The following is a 22,476-nucleotide window of genomic DNA, read 5'->3' as shown; positions in this document are numbered from 1 at the left end:
GATACTCCCAGGCTCATTTAACTTGCAATTCGAAGGAGCCGTCGAGAGAGGCGGTAGCCAGCATAAGCAACGCTGAAATTTAAGACACGGGCGTGGCCTTAGACCATTTATTAGATGTAAGTTAATACAGAGAGAGGTCTGGTGATGTTCGAGTTGGTTTACCGTCTTCGCTCTTTTCGAGGAGCATCTGCATTTAACTCACTGTGAATGTTGAACCGGCACTAACGATGGTATGGCTATGCTTTGAAGTCGCTACACGTCCATAAGAAGGGTTTAAATAGAAGCTATCCATGAAATATATGACAATTTTCTATATCGTAATTGAAACGGGCCATTGTTACGTCTTTTGCGATCCCGGGTAGCCGAAACACCACTTTGACACTTCAAGACTCTGACGTGTTACACCCATTGCTGATATCACGATCTATTGAAGGGAGCTTTAGAGCCAGAAACCTTTTCGAATTTATCGAGCAAGGATGACATAACTAGTCTAGAGACCTGCCAAGTCCCTGTGTAACAAAGTTACCTCACTCTATCCTGACCTTGTGCTGACTGTTCTCCTCTTGATGATCAGAGGATCTGGGCTACAAGTTATCTTACCTCCCCCATGGGGTTAGAGTCTATGAATCGATAGTATGTATGGAGCTTGGGGGACTGAACTGCTGTCGGGCATAGCAGAGAGCGTTGCAGAGTCTTAACAGTCACTACAGACTTCATCGACGAGGAACGAAGGCAGGCTACTACTCGGTCAATGTTGGAGAGAATCACCTGGTGCTTCTCTCGTGATACCGGCTGTGCAAGTGGTAAGACGTTCTAGATAGCAAAGCAAAGATAAGAACTCCGGTAAAGGTGCTGTGATTGAGCAACCTGCAACTGCGCCTACCATCTCAACACCCCCCTTCGATCCGGTCAAGCATACATGAACTCACACAACCTGCATAGAAGCCATGAGCTGTCATTGTAATTTACAAGTTACAATCCCTGAAATCCCCCAACCTCGCTTGCTTCAAACTATCCCCAAAACCACAGCTCAATTCGGTCATACACAGCGCCCATACGAAAACAAGCTTCCATAGCGAAATCTACCCTCCATAATACACGATCATCACTAAGGTCAACACTCTATAATACCAGAAATTGCAATATGATTCGATGAGTAATCCCAAATGACGCAAAAGCTCGGCGGATTCCTGATTGGGGAGTATCATGACAGGGCAGCATTGCATAGAACAAATCCTACCCAGCATAAGCATGATATGTTTTGGCCCCCAATCGTTTATCTCAACGACGACCGAGTTTTGGAAACACCAGTCTGTAAATCGTGGCACCATAGGTGTATCGAGACGCGAGAGCAGTTGAGTTGGACGGCGCGTAAGCCTGCGCGGGGATGATGTGAGGAGATGGAGTCTGCCTTGACTGTTTCCCTCTGTTAATACCGTGGACGTCACACTGAGGAGTGCTGAGGTAGTCATGAATGATGCACCATTGATGGAACCAGGATTGAGAAAAGGATACAATGTATTTCTAACAAGTTCCGTTCGTCGCGTAATGTATGACGAATACTGAATGTTTCAATAACAATAATAAGTACAATGATGTCAAGTCAATAATGCCACTCTCTGACAACAGAGGAATCCTCCCAGTTGGGTATTAACGCCACCAAGAACACCGTGAAACCAATGAACTCATCAAACTCGCGCTTGCGCCTCGCCAGCTTCCAACTTTGCCAGCTCAGCACGTTCTGCCTTGCGACGCCTGTACCATATGAAGGCTACAATACCCACGACGATCGGGATGGCCACTGCGGCAACCTTCTAGAGAATACCAAAGACCAACGCCAAGATGAAGGCCGTTTTGCCTGTCCGTTGTACTCTGTCAAAATCATCTCGTTTTGATAGTGCTCCATTGTCTGATGCATCCTCGTCAGGGAGGGCTGTGTCGTTGGGCAGAGTTCCGTTGATGAGGATTGTCATTGTGCCGTTGACCTCTGCGACATTGACGATGGACTTGTTAAGTGCGTCATAGCTTCCGTTTCCGATGAGTTCGTCGAAGTATTGGGTGCTGTTGTTGTCGTCGCACGCGCAATACTCATATCGCGAGCATCCACAGAGGACATCTCGCTCTTCGTCCTCATCGCTGGTGTCGTTGTGATAATGGTAGGGATGCGAGTAAGGGTACATGTATGCACCGTAGAGCCAAAGGCCAGGCCAGAATGCCAGAGCAGCACCACCTAGAGCGTAGGGCGCAATTCTTCCGGGACTTGGGCCGCCGGCCTTGTACGGTCTTGATGAGCCACCAGGGTAGTATCGACCGCCTGCGAAGCTGGGTTGAGGACCGACGCCGCGAGAACCGCCGCCGGAGCTACGGGAGCCACCGCTGCTTGATGATGAACCTGGACGATTTGATGAGCCTCTTGAACCACTACCACTACTGCTGCTTCCGCGACTGCTGCCGCTTCCACTGCTTCCACGGGAACTCCCACCTCTGCTGCCACTGCCAGATGATCCTTTTGAACCTCCGCCGCTGGAACCTCCGCGTCCTCCACCACCACCGCCGCCACGGCGCTTGTAAAGCTCGTGCTCATAAACGGGTGGTATCTCAGACTCGGGGCGCTCTATGTCGATGCGCTTTATGCGACGGGGTGCATCGACGGCCGACGCGACCGTGGATGTGATGAGTGTGAATAGCACGACTGCGAAGTCTGATCTCATTGTGGGCCAAGTTGTCTTGGTATGACGAAAGGATGCAGGTAGGTGTAGGTGCGATGAAACAAAGAAGTGCGGATTGTAGATTGGAAACAAGATTCAAGTGAAAGACCAAATGATTTCGGACTAGAAGATGTCAAACAGACGATGAAACCAAAAAGTCGTGAGTTTGTGTTTGGGGGATGTAAGTTGATGGAAGGGTCTGAAGTGGGCAGCTCAAGGTTTAATACCCGAAATCCGAATTCAGGAAGGGTAGGTAAGACTGAATTGATGACGGGGGTAATTGCAAGGATCCACAAGGCGTGCTTTCTCTTCTAGGTTCGGAGGCTGTGATGGAGGCAACAACGACGAAGCTCACGGGGGTTGACCTTCTATGATGAGGTTCAAGGGGCGAATTAAACAGAAACGATGATGTCGCTCTTTCCAGAAGGATTGGGGGCGACGATCAACCGCATAAACAGCAAGAACAAGTGGATGTCTTGGCTGAGCTGTGGATGAGGTCACTGACTGAACGACCGGTTTTGGCAGCTCCTTCGAGATGATGACTGACTGATTGATTAAGAAGGAGGAAACTGCCAAGGCAGGAAGAATTGCGTTCTTTATATTCTACTCTATGGAGGTAAATCACCGTAGGGAGCGGATCGAGCATTGGTCTTTGGCGTTTTCTTAGCTCTAACGAGCTGAACAGAAGCCAATCTCTGAAAACAAATTGAGTTAGCTCCAGCCAAAAAAGTGCTTTGACTTTTGTTGTTTTTGGCGGAGACAAAAAGCAGCCCTACCAAAGTGGCTTGGCCAGAGGAACCATTCACAGCGGTGTAATTACTTTGGAGCGTGTTTGTGGTGGTTTGCTGCATTGCAGAGGCGCGCATCGAGAGACAAAGAAATGGAATGTAGGTCCGAATGCCTTGGCTCAGCCTTACTTAGCGAAACAGCAAATCTCTCTAATGTTGATACTGGTCAACAAATTTGTTGGGTTCTATGGTAATGTCACTACCAGTTGACCACTGTTTCAAGGATGATTGAGCGTTGATCGTGGGTCTGTGACATACAGGACCCTGGAGTTGGGCATGGGCGTATAAGCTTGTCGGGGTTAAGCTTGCAGCGCCGCAACATGCAGGCAATTGCATTTTTCATTGGTGTGCATCCTTGTTTAGTGTGGATCAAGGCTGTCACTGAGGCAGATTTACTTGAGACATCCGAACTAGACATCTCGCTACGACAACCCAATACGCCAAAAGTCCGCTTGTGACTGTCAAAGCTTTCGTTTAAATAAATGCTTAGAAGATGTCTTCATTCCTGGATAGATCTTTATTACGGAGTAGAGATGTGGCTGAAGCTGAGCCGTGAATTCATCTAGGCGCAAAATATCAGTACAGAGACGAGACAATTGGCAGACACGGAGACGGAATCCCGCAGGAGAACAAACTTCAGATGCGGCGATGCGTATTGATCACCACGTGGTCCTACACGATTTGGAAGTCCCCGATCTGTTGCCTTCAAAACGTTCCATTTCCAACGAGACCTTCCTCTCTAGTTCGTTGTGTGATCCATTGGATCTCCGCCATAGCCACCGCGCCCCCGCATGATGCTAGAGTGACAGTCTGTCACATGAGGCTGTGCAGTGTGCAATTGTTATTGCTTGCAGCATTCTAGAAGCATGACAAAAATTGGCAGCCTGAATTTTAGCATTCAACCAAGATCAGGCACCCGTGCTTGCGCCCAGGACTTGGCGCACTAGAGTTTTCAGTACATCTCCGATGGCGGGGACTAGGCGGATATAAACATCACGAGTTGTCGCTCAGTGGCGATGAATGGTTGGGTCATCGCCTGGTTTCTTGGGGGACGAATTGATGATCTCTCGGCGTTGCCGAAAAGAACTGAGGTAAGTGTAAATGTTTGGGAGGCAGCCGTCAAGTCAGCCTTTCAATTCTTTCCTGTACTAAGGCTTGTCTGTCCAAACTTTTGAACGAAGTCATGAAAGACAGCCGTGTCATAAGTACCAATATCCTGGAGATAGGCAGAATCCTTTGCTTCACCAGATTCGATGATCTCAATGGTCCGCCTGGACAAAGCCATAACTTCGGCAGTATGCTTCTTTATCCCGAGCCATTTCCTCTCATCCCTTGGTATACGCTCGTAAGCATCCGCCCAAAGAGAGTCCCATCTATCCAATGCACGAAGTAACATTTTGGAGTGTTCATGTGATGCAACTGACGTACGATGATGAAATACGTAGCGCCCGATACCTGGAAAACATTGATATTTGTCATTCATTGACTGTCCTGGGATGTGACGTACCTGAAGTGATATAAAAGAGATCTGAATGGTCTAATTTTCCAAAGGAGTCTCTAGTAGCAGGTGTCCAGTCCTCAGCAAGCAATTCTGCTACTGCTTCACTGCAGCTTGAAGGATAAGGCCTTGCTACTCTATGCTGTGACCTTTCTTGAAAAGCCATGCTTGAATCTGCCTCCCATATACTAGTTGGGCATGGGAGATCTCCAGTCATTTCCTCTGTAGTGATAATGGGCGGGTGGTTACAGAAGAGCCCCAGTAGCGAGTCGTTGATAAAAGTCCATGTAACGACCCTTATACATGTTTCTCGGTGAACAAAATCTTCCCAGATTTTGCCGGGCTCGTGTTTGAGACTCATCATCTTTGCTTTTCTCAGCGCCCCGACCAGTGTTGGAATTCTTCTGCTTGCTATTCTTCGGCGAGATTCGATGTGGTTTGCACTGCCCTCGAGAGTGTTCATCAACACTGCCGCTTGGCATATTTCAAGCATGTGTCGTGAAGTAACTGGACTGACACCTTGATCTGACAATTCTTTAAGCTCCTTGCATACATACTTTTCTGCCAATTCGAGTAGTGATGTATTGATGGATGAGGGAGAGGATTGGTTGAGACATTGAAGATAAACAGTTCCGGTCAACACCACAGCTAGTAGCAGGTGAAGTGAGGCTTTTTCAGGATCAAATGTTGGCCAGTGTATCGTGTCTTGATGGTAGTGTCTCCGACGGAATACGAAGACCAGGACATGCTGAAAATGAGATGTCGTAAAGAACCCTCGTTGGCAACTTTGGTCAAGCCCGTCCCTAAGTTGAGGCTTGTTGGTAGTCAATTCTTGAAGGATGTTTGATAGAGCGACTATTTGCATAGAGAGAGCATCGGCCGAGTCGTCAGACGGACCAAAGATGCCAGAGAATTGTAGCAGATCGTTTTCCGTATTCTCATAGTCCCGGGGTTCATCTAGAAGCATGTCTGGTAGATTAAAGAGAAGAAAACTTGGATCGACCGTCCCTGAGGTCCAACCGACAGTCTCACGTTGTTTCCAAGCAGGCATCTCTGATGTTCTTTCAGGCTCTCGAGCGACAATAGCATCCATAGATGGCTGGGTCGGATTGCTAGCATGCAAAAGAAAGGAAAAGCTAGGACTATCATTCTTGGAGACTTCCCCCGGTTTGGAGGTCGCTCGATGCGTAGGATCATGACACAGAGAGCTATATATGCAATCAATGCCACGAGCTGAGCACCTCTGACAAGGAAGTTGCGAGTTACAAGATATCTTCACTCGAGAGCAGTTATCGCAAGCTCGAAGCTTTCTGCCTGGTTTGGCTCGTGGTGGAAGAGGTCGGCCTTGTCGGGCGTTGCAAGAGCTTGCATGTCGACGAGCGACATCAGCTATGCGGAAGGACTTTTGACAGAATGGACATTCATTTTGGCGAGTGGATAGAGGCTTGTCACAGACGGGGCATGTTGGGGCCTGATATGGAGTCACCATCTTAGAGGTACGTGGATGGAAGAGGTTGAAGTCAGGCCATGTGGGAATTTTCCGAGGGTGAGAAGCGATAAGTGGAGCTATGTGGTTAATTCCCGTCCCGACCTGGATCCCGGGGAAAGGTCTCATATAACCAGCACCACGCCTGATTTTTATCTTTCTTGTTTCCTAAATTTTTCGATTTATTTACTTTTACGAGATATCTCGATATGACGCGATTACAATCAGCAAGAGGTGAGTGATACGTTTCAAGAGCTTATGGACCTTGACTTACACCATCATCCAGCTATAGCTCGACCTCTCTCCATCACAGCTCCTCGAACGATCCCACTGCAAGCCCCTAGAATAACAGAAAACAGATTCGAGCATCAGATACGAAACGGCTCATCCAAGGCGGCTAAGGATGTAGTACCTAATGCGCACCCTGCTTCTCTCGCCGATGTTAAGCCAAACAACCTAGTCGACTATGCCCTGTACGTACTCAACCCCATGCCACGATGAGAATAGGAAGCTAATAAAGGATGTAATAAAGTACAACGTTGGATAAAATAGCCAATTGGGGCCGAACCAGCTCCCTCTGGCCATTGAGCTTCGGCCTCGCCTGTTGCAGTCTCGAAATGATGCATGTTTCGATGCCACGCTACGACCAAGACCGTCTCGGCATCTTCTTCCGCGCGTCTCCCAGGCAAGCAGATGTGATGATCGTCGCAGGGACTGTCACAAATAAAATGGCCCCTGCATTACGGCAAGTATACGATCAGATGCCTGAGCCACGTTGGGTCATCAGCATGGGATCTTGTGCAAATGGTGGAGGGTACTATTACTACAGCTACAGCGTTGTTAGGGGAGTCGATCGTATTGTTCCAGTCGATATTTATGTTCCTGGCTGTCCACCTACTTCTGAGGCTTTGATGTATGGCGTATTTCAGCTGCACAGGAAGATCAGGAGTCAAAGGGCTTCGAGAATGTGGTATCGAAAGAAGTAGGTTATGCTGTGGAGAATCTGTAAGACTATAGAGTACATGGATATCATATCGTTAAACAGAATAACGACAGAAAGTCTCTGCTGATTAAAACATGTTTGGAAAGAGGAACCGATCCAAATCAGCATAGTCGAAACTGGAAAGATCACCAACCAGGTTATTCAGCCATCTCATATCATCCATCTCTGCAACGGGAGTCTCATCTCGCGTCTCTGGCAGGGAAACTATGGGAAAGGTTTTCAGCACATCACTCAAGGTCGATGCACACTTCTCCTTGCGCCGCTGTTGCATCAGTATAAGCAGAGAGGCTGTGTTGAGAGCCTCTTTCGTAGCATTGGTATTGTACACAGTAGCAACGTTACTTAAGCATTGCATGGCATCCTTGAGCTGGGCTATTGATTCACCCGTGTCAATGGCAAGTAGAACACAAATAATCTGAAACGGCACATTGGCCATATGATGCCATGGTGAGCGCGCATCTAGAATAGCCTGAGCTGCTTCAATGCCTGTTTTTGTGATGGAGAGGATCTGGTCGAGGACCTTTCCTGAGAACGTTGTGTTCATCGACTGGAGTCGACGACAGAGACATAAAGCGAGGTTTGTCTGCGCCATAATCGATGGCGGAACAGAATGGGTTCTGCTTAAGACAGTTGAAAGCGAGGCTTCAAGCTCGGAAACGTCTTGCGTCTTATTCGGATCAAGTTCTGTTGAGTACGGGAGCAACTCCATAAGCTCAAGGGTATGGTCCCCTTCTCTGGAACAAGGCATCTCCAGTGTTGAATTACACAGGATGGTTCTAGACCGCCCCATGTCAAATGAAATCCAAATGTTAAGGTGCTCAGCGACAGCAAAGAGTCGTCTCCGAAGCTCGGCATCGACCTTTTCTTCTGTTACCGGAAGTACTGATTCTTGGGACGGTTCACAGTGCAGGCCAGCTGCTTCGAGCATGTGCATAAGAATTGAACTCGCCATCCATGCTGTATGTGGAGTTCCAGCTATTCTCAGGTATACCACCCGCAGAAGCCAGCCGGTCACACTAGCAGCCGATGGGTCATCAGACATCTTCTGCTCAAGGATAAATCGTGCTGTTTCTATCAAGTCAAGCTCCACTGGTGGAGGTTCGACTTGTGAGAATAAGCATCCGATGGCTGCTATACCGCACAAGATAGAATCTTGAGACTGATCGTATATATATCCAGACCACCTGCCTTGGATAGTCTGTGAAATATCGTTCCTATCAACGAATCCATAAATTGGATCCATCTTTTGAAAGTAAACGGCACTCAAGCTCTCCATGTCTTCTTTGGATAGAAGATCTGTAATTGGTCTGGAAACAGGAACATGGGAAGACTTCCGCGCTCCAAGAAAGGCATTCCAAGAAAAGGTGTGCATCCTAGGGGCATTCTTTGGATCCAACCTCAACGCCAACCTTCTAAGAAACGCAGCCCCAGAATTCGCCTCCAGCGACTGTAAATGTCTCGGCGATGTAGCATGATCACTCCTCGAAGGTCTAGAATCCTTCTCAGTGTGAACAGGAGGTGAAGGAAGGAGAGTAGCCTCATGGGTCTTCCTCTTCTTGATCGAAGAAGTCTTGTAGGTGCACTCGTACTCAAAACGGACACAGGCTCCGCAGGGCTGGGCGCCGTCGCATTTCCGTTTTAAATCCCGACATGTCTCACAGGCGAGTCTTGAGCGCTTACGGCCCTGAGAAGTGGACATGTTTGGCACTGGAATGGGAATGAAAAAACTGTGATATGTAAGGGGATGAATGCATGTCAAGTGAAGTTGCGAGGGTCGGTTCTTACGGGCCGAGCGGGTATGTCGGCTATCTCGGGGATATCGGTAACAGCGGTACAAGCGATGAAAGCTAGCTTGACGTAGTTTGATGATGCTAACTAAACTTATCCTAATGATAATAAACTTGCCTCATTATTCTTCTTCTTGCAATTCAGGTCAAATTATTTGCTGGTTGTCTTGACTTGTTGGTATTTGATCGTCTTCCCATGTTACTTAACCAAGACAGAGACTCGGTCTCTGCAGCCGAAACACTGGCTGATATCGAAACACAACCCCAACAAAACACGCCTGAAAAGATACCGACACATAATGAACCACCAGACGGAGGCTTCAATGCTTGGCTGCAAGCTCTTCTAGCCCACATCGTATTCTTCAACACCTGGGGCGTCGCAAATGGCTTCGGAATCTTTCAACAATACTACACCCAAACCCTCGGAGAAAGCCAATCCACGATATCTTGGATAGGAAGCGTCCAAGTGTTTTTCCTATTTTCAGTCGGAGTCATAGCTGGTAGACTGACGGATGCCGGCCATTTTCGAATTATCTTCCCGATTGGTGTCTTCTTGCAGGTCCTTGGACTCTTCATGACTTCTTTATGCACGACGTTCTGGCAGATATTTCTTGCGCAGGCTGTCTGCCTAGGAATAGGAAATGGTTTCACGTTCTGTCCCGCTCTAGCTGTTTTGTCGCAGTACTTCAAGAAGTATAGGGCTTTTGCTGTCGGACTGGCAGCCGCTGGTGCAGCTGTTGGTGGTTTAGTATACCCAGTTTTGATCAACTGGCTCATCTTCCACGATAACGTTGGCTTCCCCTGGACTATCAGAAGTATGGGTTTCATCATGCTTGCTACATATATCCCCTGCCTTATATGGCTCAAGCCTCGACTACCACCTCATCCTAGCGGCCCATGGATCGACAAAACAGCTTTCAAGGAACTGCCCTTCATCTTCTTTACCATGAGCATGTTTCTTAACTTCTGGGGTCTCTATTTTGCCTTCTTCTATCTTGGAACCTTTGCACGCGATCGAGCGGGCATTTCTGAACCCATCTATCTACTGATGATTCTAAACGGGGTAGGAATCTTTGGGCGTATCTTGCCCAACATCGTTGCCGATAAGTGGACAGGACCACTAAACATACTCATTCCTCTAAGCATAGCTTCAAGTTTGTTGGTCTACTGTTGGGCGGCTATAGAAACAGCTGCCGGGCTTTATGTCTTCGCTGTGATCTATGGTTTCATCGCTGCAGCATTGCAAGCTCTATTTCCAGCTGTTGCAACACAAATGGCACCTGATCCAAGAAAGACGGGGACAAGAGTTGGGATGATACTGGGTATCGTTAGTATTGCGAATCTGACTGGCCCTTTTATCTGTGGTGAACTCATCAAAGCTGGCAACGGTAGTTACCTTGGACCTCAGATGTTTGCTGGCTCTTCAATATTCCTGGGTGCTCTGATGGCAGTGGCGTCTCGAATCGCCAAGACAGGTCTTGTGCTGAAGGTCAAATCATAAGGTAGCTAGAAAGGTTGCAAATCTATTTCGTACATAATGTATATATATATCGAAATTCGTTGCAAATCTCAAGCAGCAGGAGTAGTTTCCTTTGCCATTTCTTCATTTTGTCCCTTCTTCTTCTTCTTTTTCTTCGTCGAAAACCTCGGAAATCGAACTCGTATGCTAAATCGAGAGCCAAACCTAGCAACGCGTCTCCTTATCCTAGTCCCCTCTTCTGCGACGGTAGCGGTACTAAGAGGAGGTTGGTACTGAGGAGTAATCTCTGGCTTAGGCGCAGGAACCGCAGCACACCATGTTTCCGACCACTCTTGTTCAGAAATTTCAAGCATCTCTCTAAAGACTTTCCCTTCTAGCTCTGTTTTGATGCGCTTCTGCAGAGGCGATACCGTGCTGCATAGGCGAACAATTCGCTCCCAAAATTTGGCGTCCTCTTCCTTTTGAAAGATGAAGTCATCGCCGTCGTTGGTCCACGAAATGGTAAAGATTAGCTTGATACCCTTTTTCTTGTCGTAGATGAAGTTGCAACTATCTGTTTCCTGAATACTCTTATTCAAAGCCACAGAGTATAGTTGGGAGTAATTCGTGTGTGAGAATTGGAGAGCTAATGTTGATGGTGATGTCGTCTCATGGCTCATGATACACCTGGCGTATGCCCACTTGGCGTATTTCATGTTTTGAGCGTTGGCGTGGCGACCTTGAGCTTGTTTAGTCTGGCAATTTTGCTATTTGTTGGTGAAATGAGGTGCATATCAATGAAACATGTAAGTAGAGAAGAGAAAGCAGATAAAAATACCACATGAAACAATGCCGCGCCTCTTATGAAGTATATATTTGCCGTTCATCCGTCTACCACCTCTCTGGTAGCCAGCATCCTGGGCTAGCATTCCCTGATAAGCCAAAGGTGGTGCTTTCATCGTGTTCTAGCCCTGATGGCGCTCCGTGGTGACATCCTGTGGCGTCCGATAATTGCCAGACTAAGTACAGCCCCTCCCTCTGGAACTCCAAACTTGCGAAAGGATTCGAGATTGTAGGTAAAGAATGAGTCAAGAACTAGAGGCTTAGAGAAGACTGCTTGTTGGATCATAGGAATTCTAGCCAGACCATTTCTCCCTATATGCTTTTAAAATCACGTCTTCTACTAACTCGACGCTCTCAAGCTCTTCATTTCTGTCCCACGTAACTTTGTGGCCAGGTGAAGTTCAGCTTTCGGCCACAATGCCCAAATGCGCATAACGAGAATGCGCTGTAACACACCTGCGGCTGAAACTAGCGAAAACTAAAAGCATACTATGTTACTATGGGTAGTCGAGCCAGACGTGAGCCTTGATCTTGTGACTCGGCATCCCTACATTGGATTCAGTACCTGATATCTCAACCACTGCCTTTTTCATACTCCTTGAAGTCTGAACCTTGAAGTCTGAACCGGGTCGTACGAATCATCGATATGGGCTGCTTCGGCGCTGACAACGACTCAAATCGCGTAGACGAGGAGACTGCAGTTCCAGGCGTGCAGGTTGATTTTAGAGATGATCGCTGGATTATAGACCTTGAAATCGATAACATTATCAGCAACATATCAGAGGTCGAGAGCTGGACAAACTTCATTTCGCAAGGGGTTTCAGAGCGCCAATGACAATGGACGACCCCCAAACGAGCTGGGTAAAGTATGAAAGTAACTTCCTGCAAGTCAAGAGAGCGAAGTTGACTGAATGGGTCAGAGTTTTCGTATCAACTTCGCCGTCCTTCAGCGAATACAGTTGAAGCAGCTCCGCACCAAACTCGCCAAACATGCAGTGTCTCTAAGATTCGAAGCAAGTGAACCCCAAGGGTGGCAGGACACCCTCAAAGACTATAGTAAGATGACGGTTACTTTGCTGATAAGTCGACCGAAACCGTGCTGATGTTGAATTTACAGTACAAGCACTCCAAAACTATGAATACATGGAAAAACGAAGTCTGCAACCTGAAGATCCGTTCTACATGAGTGGTGAGAAGTATCAAGATCGCAGACTTCTTGAAGCCATTCTTGGGGACAAAATGAACAGTTTTGAGGGACAACCCGTGTTCCCCGCTATCGGACACTGGCAAAAGGGACCCGAGGAATCGAGATCTGTCCGAGATACAAGACAAGATAACTATAAGCGGAACTGGACAGTAGGTCTCCACCAAAGACTTGCGGTGGCGGCCGTAGGTGGAATATTCCTCATGGCTCCTATGTGGCTGATGGTCTTGCATAATACTCTCTACACGGCTTTGGCCTCGACGACGGTGTTCGTTACTGTGTTTGGATTGATGGCTGCGAGATATCTTACGAGTTTGATGGACGTTATGTCGAGTACAGCGGCTTATGCTGCTGTGTTGGTTGTTTTTGTTGGACTGATCACTGAGCTGCACGATGGCTGAGGGAGGAAGACAGCGTTGATTCGAGAAGCTATTCAGACAGCCTGCAGGAACTAGCTTCGCATTTTTATTACTTATAGTCGGAAAGCTTAGATTTTGAAGACTCTTGCAGGATTTATGTCTCCAGTAGATGAGTGCGCAACAAATCATCCAGTACCTTGCCAACAGCTAGAATCTTTTCCTCCTCCAAAACCCGCCCCACGACCTGTATATCCACAGGAAGGTGGTGCTTGACCATATCGTGCATATTATCCTCCCAAAGACGGGTATTCCACTCATCCAGCTCGTTCCTCGGCTCGTGATCCCACAAGGCGTCAAGATCCTTAGCTTCAACCTTTCCTCCCGGAATGACCAAAGCCGTATAATTCAAAAGATTCCAGACCTTGGTGTATCCAACCCATTTGACAGTGTTGTGAGGTACAGCTGCATGCGGTAGAGCCGGCATTATAATGGCATCCACAGTCTTTCCCTTTTTGGAGAGTGTGTTGTTCCACTTCTCAAGATAGGCTTGCTGAAGTTGTCGTTTCCGTTTATTGAGTTGCCAATAATCAAACACCGATATAGGCTTTCCCCTGTTCACAAGCCTCTCCACGCTCGGGATGAAAGGCTCACCTCCTGCCTCTACATCACGGCGAATGTCTTCTCCACCGTCAACTGTGAAGTAGGCATCCATTACCTCTATGCACTCTGCGTGCAAGTCAGGCTTCCACATTACAAGCTCGTGACCATCAGCGGCAAGGGCAGCTGCAGCTTGCGCAAGAACCCTGACGATACTAGGGTGAGGCTTCACGACGCCGTCGTCGTACAGAACACCGATCGTTAGCTTGCTATTCACGGTCATGTCATATTCAGACTGGCGCCATGGGATGGGAACGCAATGACAGTCTTGTTTCCAGGGTTCCTGGAGGGCAATTTCTTTTGTCAAATGATAAATGGTCGACAGGGAGCGTGCCAAGGGACCGATGGATGATGGGACGTGCTCTTGTCCGTCGGTTGAGACGGGAACGCCTCCATATGGCAATCTTGAACTCTACCTGAAGTTAGCGATACTCTGAACATAGTGAATCAACATACGCTTGGCTTAAAACCATACAAACCCATCATAGAAGCTGGCATGCGGATGCTACCGCCCAAATCTGATCCGAAACCTCCGAGACTCCCATGAGAGTAAATCAGCGCCGACTCCCCGCCCGAGGATCCTCCAGGTGTATATCCGGGAATGATCGGGTTCTCGGTTAACCCCCAAAGAGGATTGTCAGTCTCAGCCCACTTGTCAAGATTAGCATGGGCGCAGAGTATAAATGTTAAGACTCACCATTATGCTCTGGGGGAGATTGGTCTTGCAGATGATGACGGCGCCTAGCTTCTTCAAGATCTTTACCAGGACGGCATCATCGTTGGCTGGCTTGAAGGACTTGCTTGTGTAGCCAAGGGTGGTGTCATAGCATTTGACATTGAACTGATCCTTCAGACTTATTGGGACTCCGTGCAAAGGTCCTTTTGTTTTGTTTTCTTTAGCATAATACGCATCAAGCTCTTGAGCCTGTTCCAGAGCATCATCGAAGAGGGTTTCGGTCAGGCTAGGAAATAATCAGGCATTGGTAGCAGCAAGAGACTACATTGAGGCTCACCAGTTTGTCTGTTTGCAATGTTAGCTATGTATAGAATTCACCAAGTTGTCACAAGTTCTACCTTCTTATGCGCATCAATGGCTCTGTCACATGATATGTTAGTATATATCTCTCACGGAGTTCAATGATTGACTTTCTGTGTGATATAAGCCAGAGTTACGTCTTGACTCCTGAGCTTTCCACTCGAAATCTTATCGGCCAAGATGGTGATATCATCGACTTGGGTAATGGCGTTGTATGCATCCTGAGTGTCGTCTTTGTCTGATAGGTTCTTGGTTACAAAGGCAGAGATGGCACGGGTCCGTTGCCGTCGCTTCTCTGCGACAACTTGTTGCCAGATTTTTGATTCCATAGCGACTAACAGATCTAACGATAAGGAATGCTAGGGAGGTCGCGTATCTGTCTGTCAAGGTTCAGAGGCTGTTGTTGTAAAAGTTGGAGGTGGTTGAATAACCCCGCATATACCCGCACCCGTTACCCGCCGCTGCTTATGAAGATTTTCGGGTGCAACATCCGAAATGCAAGTGATGGATGCTTGGCATATACCTAATAAAAGCTCTATTTATTTATCGGTCAGAGGGAGACACCCATAGTCGCGCTCAAGGGCTGGATCACCGAGATAGAATCCCTCTGATTCCTATAGAGGCATAATCTAACAATAAAGTTTGCCTTAAAGCTGAGCGGTCAAAAGCCAGGCACGGGTCCTCTAATACAACTCGGTACGCGATCAGCAGTCATGGCGTGATATTAAGGACTGATGAATCTGCCTGAATAACTTACCCGTACAATTATCGCAAGGTTCCTCAGCCTCAGAGTTTTGGCATCGTAATCTCGGCCTAACTTCAGCTGAATCAAGACGTAGAGGTGCTGCTTTCTATGATGTCATTGGCTGGTTTGGCGATGCCGCATATCCGTCGTGAGTCTTCGAAGGATTCGTTGCGTGCCAAAGGAAGCGTATAAAAAGGCCACAGCTGCTTCATCTTCACATCAATAAGCCTGGCGCTCTTGGGAACAACATTTTTTTCTTGTCTCTGTAATTTACTACGGGCCTGTGCAGAATACCTAAATTTATCTGGAAGTGAAAACTTCTTCGAGAACACCACAGCTTATACAAATTCTTCCAACACTTGCACCTGACTCCAATGGCACCATTGAAAGTGTTGATATACGGAGGCGGCTGTACCGGACCAGCTTTGGCCTTCTGGCTCACCCGTCTCGGTCATCATGTCACTATCGTTGAGCGGTTCCCAGCCCTGCGTGCAACTGGAGCACAAATCGACTTCCGGGAACAAGGCATTGCGACTCTCAAAGTAATGGGAATTATAGATGAGATACGCGTCAAGCTAGTTGACGAAGCAGGCGTTGCTTTCGTCGACACAAATGGAAAGATCTTGGGAACAGTGCTCGCCAATACATCAGGCAAAGGCGCCCAGTCCATAACTTCGGAGTTTGAAATCATGAGAGGAGATGTTGTAAGGATTCTCTACGATGCAACGAAGGACGATGTCAAGTATGTTTTCAACACAACAGTGGAAAAGTTTGAGCAAGACGATAAGAGCGTTCTTGCGCACTTCTCTGATGGGACGTCAGATACTTTTGATATCCTTGTTGGAGCAGATGGTCAGGGCTCAAGAATTCGAAAGGCTATTGAGCCCTCTGACGCCCCGGATCCTTACCGAAAACTTGGTATTCACATGGCGTATTATTTCATCCCGCGCGAAGAAGGCGATAGTAATATCCGCAGGACATATCAAGCTTCACAAGGTCGAATGATATTCCGTCGAACGCACAACTCAACAGAAACGCAGGTCTATCTCATTCTCAAAGACGATTCTCCCGAAGTCTCTAGTGTTCATAGAGGCTCAGTTGAGCAGCAGAAAGAGTTCTGGACACAAAGGTTTCGCGGTGCAGGATGGCAAACAGAGCGTTTTCTCGAGGGCATGAAGACAACCGAGAACTTTTACTCCCAAGAAGTTGTCCAGGTTCAGACAAACACTTGGCATAAAGGCCGCGTGGTCCTCCTGGGTGATGCAGCTCATTGCCCCTCTCCATTCAGCGGCATGGGAACTACACTTGGCTTCATCGGTGCCTATGTTCTAGCGGGTGAGATTCAGAAGAACCCTGAGAACTTGTCCTTGGCTTTCGAGAACTACGACAAAGTGCTGCGGCCATTTGTTGACGAGGTTCAGAATATCAAGATTGGGCTTATCCGGCGGGCTATACCTGATACTCAATTAGGTGTTACGATTATTCAGTGGATTGCTTGGTTTGTATGCCTTCTGAGGATTCCTTATCTTATTTCGAGGTTCTCAAGTGAGGAGAAAGCAGGTTGGCCGTTGCCGAAGTACCCTGCTCTGAAGGCGAGCAAGTGAACTTTGGTTTATCTGCCGTAACTTTAGAGGCACTGGGCGTTTTGTGTTGGATATACAGCAACTCTACTCAGCCATAGCAGGACGAGGCTAATCTGGACAAACAGTATTTATACTACTAAAGATTTTTATTTTAGTTTCAGCAACTCAATTTGTATTCAATTGACCTAATTCCATTTATTGGGGAACCTCAACGTCCTTGCTAGTATCAAGCTCCTCGAATCTTCTCAAGTCCATGGGCTTCTCCAGCAGGGGAATGACATAAGGGTCGAAAGTCTTCCAGTAAGGGTTCTCAAGATGATACTTCTGGCTCTGCAATACAATCAGCACACATCCCCATGTTCAATTGACAAATTACTTACGCTCTCTTGCTCATAGCGCTCCACGATGGTGAAAGCACGTCGGTCAGCGGTGGACTGCATGACGTGCCATGAGAGGGTCTCCTTGTCCTGGGAGTAGACGCGGCTAGCCTCGATGAGCTTGGCCGTGAGCTTCTTGAGGGACTCCTCATCGTCCTTGGCGTAGAGGTGGACAACGATTGTGTAGACCATTTTGGCTGGCGTGATGTGGATGTGGATGTGTATGGGGATATGGCTCGTGAGTATTGAGGAGGGGTTGTCGTGCGTATTGGTTTTATGGTTTCTGCTAGGAAGTGGGGATCATGTGATCTCCCCACTGATCGACTGATGCCAACGAGATGCGCGATTACCGCCCTCGGGGTACTAATTGTGCTGGGTGAACAGCTTTGATCTATGTAGAGTACCTAAGGCATGAAGTAGCAACGTAGGTGTTTTCTAAGGAACTTTAATAAGGCGTTGTCAAATCAGCTGTTCTAGGGTAAGCGGATGGATTGGGTCATTGGAACAGCAACAAAGACAACGTTAAAGGCTACTGCGAACTCTATGTTAGATTCTCATAAATGAATACATAGTATGTAATTAATGAGGTGGAATCTAACAGAACGGTATTTTGTGGCTTCTATAAAAATGTTGAACTGTTGGTTCTTTCGTTCGTTGAGTGTCATTCTTCCCATGTCAGGAGACAAAAACAGAATTGATATCTTATCAACCAAGCTCGAAGAGTTTTTGTAAGACTTTTGCATATACTCAGGTTAATATATGTGGTTATAAAAAGTACGCCTAGCATTTCGTATCTCGATCTCAAACACCATAGATATACGGAGTACTAGTCAGTGCTTTGGTGTTTTGAAAAAATTCATCAACTCCTTAGTGCCACATCACCAAGCAATGTCGTCATCACGTCTCGTCTAGAGCAGAAAAAACACAAAGTGATTTGCGCCCAAAGATTCTCTGGAACCCGCATGGAAGCTTTTCACTAACCTAGTGCGTGCATTGTACTCATCCCTGTCCTGTCCCCTCCGAAGGTCGCCCGCCAAGGAAGATCTTTCAAGGATCCACAGGTGCCGCCTCACCGAGACCGTGCATGACTCGACCCACTGGGAGCCTCACGGCACTTATCTATCAGTGGGTCAAGGGATCATTCCGCCCTGGATCGGAATTCGATAAGGACAAACAGTGGCTGGATGCAACCTTTCCTCAGATACGTTTTTCTGGAATTCTGACATTTCATCTTTTAGGTTTACCAAGAGAATGGATGGCCTTCTCCAGGTCTCTTCTCCAAGTTTTGAATGTGACATGTAACGGTGCAGAATGTAACTCGGCCGAGTTGTTGGTTGGTTGGATGAGGCGAAAAAGAAAAGGGTCCTCATTTTACTGCAGCAACACACGCGAGCTGAAAAAACAAACCTTGCATCGAATGATAGAAACTTGGAATCGCCTCACTAAGACTCAGGGATCGGAAGCTCAACACACGATCCTCGGCCATGTTCTGATGAAAAGGAAGCCTTGGCGAGAGGAGGATTCTCCGATCCTCGTCCCTCCCGGAGCCTCATGACAGATAGATCTAATCATCACGGGAACAACATCTCGGCACGCGAGTCAGACCAGGACTCGGAGTCTTGTAACCTACCGAGTGAGAACTCTACAGATTTCAGTGACGCAAGGCATCATTTATACACAACAGAGCTGTAAAAGGTCCGCTGCGCTATCACCACGGGGATATGGCTAGCAAGGTATGAAAATTTTAATTTCTGGATCGTGTTTTGGTGAGTTAGTTATAGGAGAGGATCTGTCTTAACACCGAGTTATCTCGACTCGACGTCATATGTTCTCGGACCGAGACCCACACCGAGCGGACCGGCGCTCCCGGACACTCCGCCGTCTTAATTGGAATCTCACCTTAAGCCCGAAAAGGCACCGCCCTGATTATCGAGAATCTGAAAATGGCCACCGAGTTTACGATCGCCAATTCTGGCTGTCAAATCTTCAAGTAGAATTCCAGAAGAAAAGAATCTTTCTAGTGTATCTTGCCCCTGGGACTAGTGCACTGAAATACATCATTTATTGTTCACAGCAAAGAAACATGAGTCGTGATGGGGAACCCACAGAGTCTCGGCGGCTTCGTGGTGGTATAGTGGACCGAAATCACGACTCCACACCTCGCAACGACCAAACATGCACGGGAACAGACAACGTGCGATGATAAGACAAGTGGGAAGACGAGACAATCAATGTCATCATACTGGGCCAGACGAAATGATGCTCCAAAACTCTTTTATAGCTCTTATCTCTCTCTCCCTCTGAGTCAACCTCCCATCTAACAGCACGCTCTCTCCTTATCACACCCAACCCATCATGTCTAATTATATCCCATCTTTCTCTGCGCCCAACTCAAGGCCCGGATCCCCTCTCCCTCTGGGGTCACCGTCTGCTTCAAGACCTACCAGCTTCTACGCCAATTCCAGAGCGAATTCGTTCGTGGGCACGAGACGAAACTCTGCTGTTCCTCCGGCCTCGAGAAAGAACTCTGTTGCTGTTCCCTCGAGGAAGAATTCTACTGCGCCCCCTTCAAGAAGACACAGTGAGGATAAGGGTGCTTCGGATCCTGAGTCTACAGACCTCGAGGTTCTGAAGAATGAAAAGGGTGAACCCCTTGCTGGGCGTATTGTTGGTGGTAAATATGTCGATCCAAGCAATGAGTCCGTCGACCCGGAGTTTGGGGCTATCAAGACTGTCGATATCGATATGCCCCTTACGTTGACGGAGCTTGTTAATGAGAAGGGCAAGGAGTATATCGTGCTTGGTTTTGCGACTGGCGATAAAGAGAATCCTTTTAACTGGAATCCTTGGTATAAGCGATCCATCTCGACTATTCTCAACTTGATGACCTTGTTTATTGGTCTTGCTACCACTGCCTACAGCTCAGGTATTGCGAGCATGTGCAAGGACCTCGATGCTCCTAACATCAAGGGCCAATTGGGTCTTTTCACTTTCAACATCAGCTGTGCTGTCGCACCCATGATTCTTGCTCCCTTCTGTGAGTTGGTCGGTCGCAAGGTCGTCTACGCCAGTTCATTCCTGTGCTTCTCACTCCTCTTCATCGGTCTTGCTCTCGCCAAGGACATCGACACCATTATTGGACTTCGACTCCTACTGGGCCTTTTCGGCTGCGTCGGTACTATTCTCGTCGGTGGTACCTTTGACGATATGTATGAGCCTCACCACCGAAGTCGACCTATGGCCATGTTCAGTTGGGTCGCTATTTTCGGAACTGTCGCTGCTCCCATCTACGCTGGTTTCATTGATCAAGCCATTGGGTGGCGATGGATCGAGGGTATTCAGGGCATTGCTAACGTTCCTCTGCTCCTTGTTATCTTCTTCTACTTCCCCGAGACTCGAGGTGGTGTTGCTCTTCATAAGCGCGCCAAGGCTCTTCGACAAGCTACTGGTGATGAGCGCTACGTCTCTGCTGGCGATATCCTGACCCCCAGTCTCCAGGCTATGCTTAAGGCTAGCTCCGTCAAGGCTATTCACATGTTGGTCACTGAGCCTGTCGTCTTCGCCTTCGGTCTCTGGATCGCCTTCTGCTGGGCTGTTGTCTTCCTCTTCCTCTCCGTTATCCCCATCACCTTCCAGGAGCACCACGGTTGGGGTGAGGGTGTCAGCGGTCTTCCTTACATCTCTCTCTGCATTGGCACTACCCTCGGCTGGTTGGCCCATCACCTTCAGATGCGCAAGTTTGACCGGCTTGTCGCCGACCCCAACATCAAGGTCACCCCCGAAGCCCGTCTCTACGGCGCCATGTATGGAGCTGTCTTCCTCCCCATTGGTCTGTTCATCTACAGCTTCACCCAATATTCTCACGTCTCTTGGGTTGGCCCTGCCATTGGTCTTGCTCCTATTGCCTTTGGTATCTACTTCGTTTTCGAGAGTACCTACAGTTACACTGCTGATTGCTATGGTGAGAGCTCTTCTTCTGCCATTGCTGGCCAGGGTCTTATGCGAAACACTCTTGGCGCTGTCACGCCTTTGTTCGCCAATGCTTTCTTCCACAATGTTGGAAGCCAGTATGCTGGTCTCATCCTTGCCTTGTTTGGTACTGTACTGAGCTTGATTCCCTTCGTCATGTTCAAGTATGGATATAAGCTCCGAGCTCGCAGCAAGCTGGCTATTGAGATGTAAATTACAATTATATGTATATGATAGAAAATCCGTCAATGATCTGGAACGAAATAAGAAATAGATAGCATTGAACTATGGAACATTTGTTAATGATTGAAAACATGGCCTTTATAAGTACTCGAAGACACGTAATTGAAGAATTAGGAAACGTTGACAGTAACAAAAAATGATTGTAAGTAGGTGAATTGGTAGTGATGGTGAAGAAAGAGGCTACGAAAGGCTGCGGTTTGATGTTAGTTGCAAGGTTTGTTTTTCAAGTGGATGTTGGGTATATAAGTCTGCCTGCAATTACTTCCTCCAACAAAATCACGAGGCATCGCCTCGTAACACCAGCGACCGTGGTGTAGTGGTTAGCATTAACGCCTTCCAAGCGTTAGAGAGGGGTTCGATTCCCCTCGGTCGCATTTTTGGTTCCAATGTGTCTTATCCCTGCTGTGATACCCCTGTCCACCCAGTGGGCCAGTGATAGTGAGAAAACCACGATAAGGAGGTACAAACATTTTACTATAAGCAGTCTAATCACTTACTTTATTCTTGCTGTCTTGTTTTTGGGTCCATTGACTAAAGACATTTATTTTATTGATCCCTTGATAATTGCTACGTCAGACTCTCTAATCGAGACTCACGAGGTCCTGTATACTTAATTTAAAGTACTATCTATGGACAATGTTATTCTATGATATTTCTTATCAATGCTGCCAGCCAAACATAACGCCTGTAAATCGCAATTGAACATCTTGAAGTAGCCCCCTTTGAGCAGA

The 22,476-nt window shown here is 47.6% G+C and overlaps 11 protein-coding genes across 11 annotated transcripts; 5 read left to right on the top strand and 6 right to left on the bottom strand.

The window, feature by feature from the left end:
- Positions 1-1,814: 1,814 nt before the first annotated feature.
- FSUBG_2664 (uncharacterized protein) lies at positions 1,815-2,711 on the bottom strand (the record flags this gene model as incomplete). Its single annotated transcript, XM_036680461.1, has 1 exon — positions 1,815-2,711. One exon carries the CDS (start codon positions 2,709-2,711, stop codon positions 1,815-1,817), a length of 897 nt encoding a protein of 298 aa, XP_036541933.1.
- A 1,917-nt stretch (positions 2,712-4,628) lies between these two features.
- On the bottom strand, positions 4,629-6,365 carry FSUBG_2663 (uncharacterized protein; the record flags this gene model as incomplete). Its single annotated transcript, XM_036680460.1, has 4 exons — positions 4,629-4,869; positions 4,921-4,951; positions 5,004-6,202; positions 6,274-6,365. The coding sequence occupies 4 exons, from the start codon at positions 6,363-6,365 to the stop codon at positions 4,629-4,631; spliced, it is 1,563 nt and encodes a 520-aa protein (XP_036541932.1).
- A 324-nt stretch (positions 6,366-6,689) lies between these two features.
- FSUBG_2662 (NADH dehydrogenase (ubiquinone) Fe-S 7) lies at positions 6,690-7,466 on the top strand (the record flags this gene model as incomplete). The annotated part of the gene is made up of 3 exons (XM_036680459.1): positions 6,690-6,714; positions 6,767-6,953; positions 7,091-7,466. The coding sequence occupies 3 exons, from the start codon at positions 6,690-6,692 to the stop codon at positions 7,464-7,466; spliced, it is 588 nt and encodes a 195-aa protein (XP_036541931.1).
- An 84-nt stretch (positions 7,467-7,550) lies between these two features.
- Positions 7,551-9,182, bottom strand: FSUBG_2661 (RDR1; the record flags this gene model as incomplete). The annotated part of the gene is made up of 1 exon (XM_036680458.1): positions 7,551-9,182. The coding sequence occupies one exon, from the start codon at positions 9,180-9,182 to the stop codon at positions 7,551-7,553; it is 1,632 nt and encodes a 543-aa protein (XP_036541930.1).
- Positions 9,183-9,466: 284 nt separating this feature from the next.
- Positions 9,467-10,771, top strand: FSUBG_2660 (monocarboxylate transporter 4; the record flags this gene model as incomplete). The annotated part of the gene is made up of 1 exon (XM_036680457.1): positions 9,467-10,771. One exon carries the CDS (start codon positions 9,467-9,469, stop codon positions 10,769-10,771), a length of 1,305 nt encoding a protein of 434 aa, XP_036541929.1.
- Positions 10,772-10,839: 68 nt separating this feature from the next.
- Positions 10,840-11,688, bottom strand: FSUBG_2659 (uncharacterized protein; the record flags this gene model as incomplete). The annotated part of the gene is made up of 2 exons (XM_036680455.1): positions 10,840-11,468; positions 11,625-11,688. 2 exons carry the CDS (start codon positions 11,686-11,688, stop codon positions 10,840-10,842), a joined length of 693 nt encoding a protein of 230 aa, XP_036541928.1.
- A 530-nt stretch (positions 11,689-12,218) lies between these two features.
- Positions 12,219-13,177, top strand: FSUBG_2658 (uncharacterized protein; the record flags this gene model as incomplete). Its single annotated transcript, XM_036680454.1, has 3 exons — positions 12,219-12,389; positions 12,493-12,628; positions 12,690-13,177. The coding sequence occupies 3 exons, from the start codon at positions 12,219-12,221 to the stop codon at positions 13,175-13,177; spliced, it is 795 nt and encodes a 264-aa protein (XP_036541927.1).
- A 112-nt stretch (positions 13,178-13,289) lies between these two features.
- On the bottom strand, positions 13,290-15,157 carry FSUBG_2657 (general amidase; the record flags this gene model as incomplete). The annotated part of the gene is made up of 5 exons (XM_036680453.1): positions 13,290-14,204; positions 14,249-14,443; positions 14,490-14,754; positions 14,806-14,813; positions 14,966-15,157. 5 exons carry the CDS (start codon positions 15,155-15,157, stop codon positions 13,290-13,292), a joined length of 1,575 nt encoding a protein of 524 aa, XP_036541926.1.
- A 790-nt stretch (positions 15,158-15,947) lies between these two features.
- On the top strand, positions 15,948-17,177 carry FSUBG_2656 (2-polyprenyl-6-methoxyphenol hydroxylase; the record flags this gene model as incomplete). Its single annotated transcript, XM_036680452.1, has 1 exon — positions 15,948-17,177. The coding sequence occupies one exon, from the start codon at positions 15,948-15,950 to the stop codon at positions 17,175-17,177; it is 1,230 nt and encodes a 409-aa protein (XP_036541925.1).
- Positions 17,178-17,351: 174 nt separating this feature from the next.
- FSUBG_2655 (antibiotic biosynthesis monooxygenase) lies at positions 17,352-17,725 on the bottom strand (the record flags this gene model as incomplete). The annotated part of the gene is made up of 2 exons (XM_036680451.1): positions 17,352-17,486; positions 17,537-17,725. 2 exons carry the CDS (start codon positions 17,723-17,725, stop codon positions 17,352-17,354), a joined length of 324 nt encoding a protein of 107 aa, XP_036541924.1.
- A 2,163-nt stretch (positions 17,726-19,888) lies between these two features.
- On the top strand, positions 19,889-21,715 carry FSUBG_2654 (multidrug resistance; the record flags this gene model as incomplete). The annotated part of the gene is made up of 1 exon (XM_036680450.1): positions 19,889-21,715. The coding sequence occupies one exon, from the start codon at positions 19,889-19,891 to the stop codon at positions 21,713-21,715; it is 1,827 nt and encodes a 608-aa protein (XP_036541923.1).
- Between the last annotated feature and the right edge of the window lie 761 nt (positions 21,716-22,476).

The sequence above is a fragment of the Fusarium subglutinans genome, assembly GCF_013396075.1.
Source record: "Fusarium subglutinans strain NRRL 66333 chromosome Unknown NRRL66333_c0000023, whole genome shotgun sequence".
NCBI lineage: Eukaryota > Fungi > Ascomycota > Sordariomycetes > Hypocreales > Nectriaceae > Fusarium > Fusarium subglutinans.
Note: the sequence above shows the minus strand (reverse complement) of the source record. Positions and strands in the feature narration are given on the sequence as shown.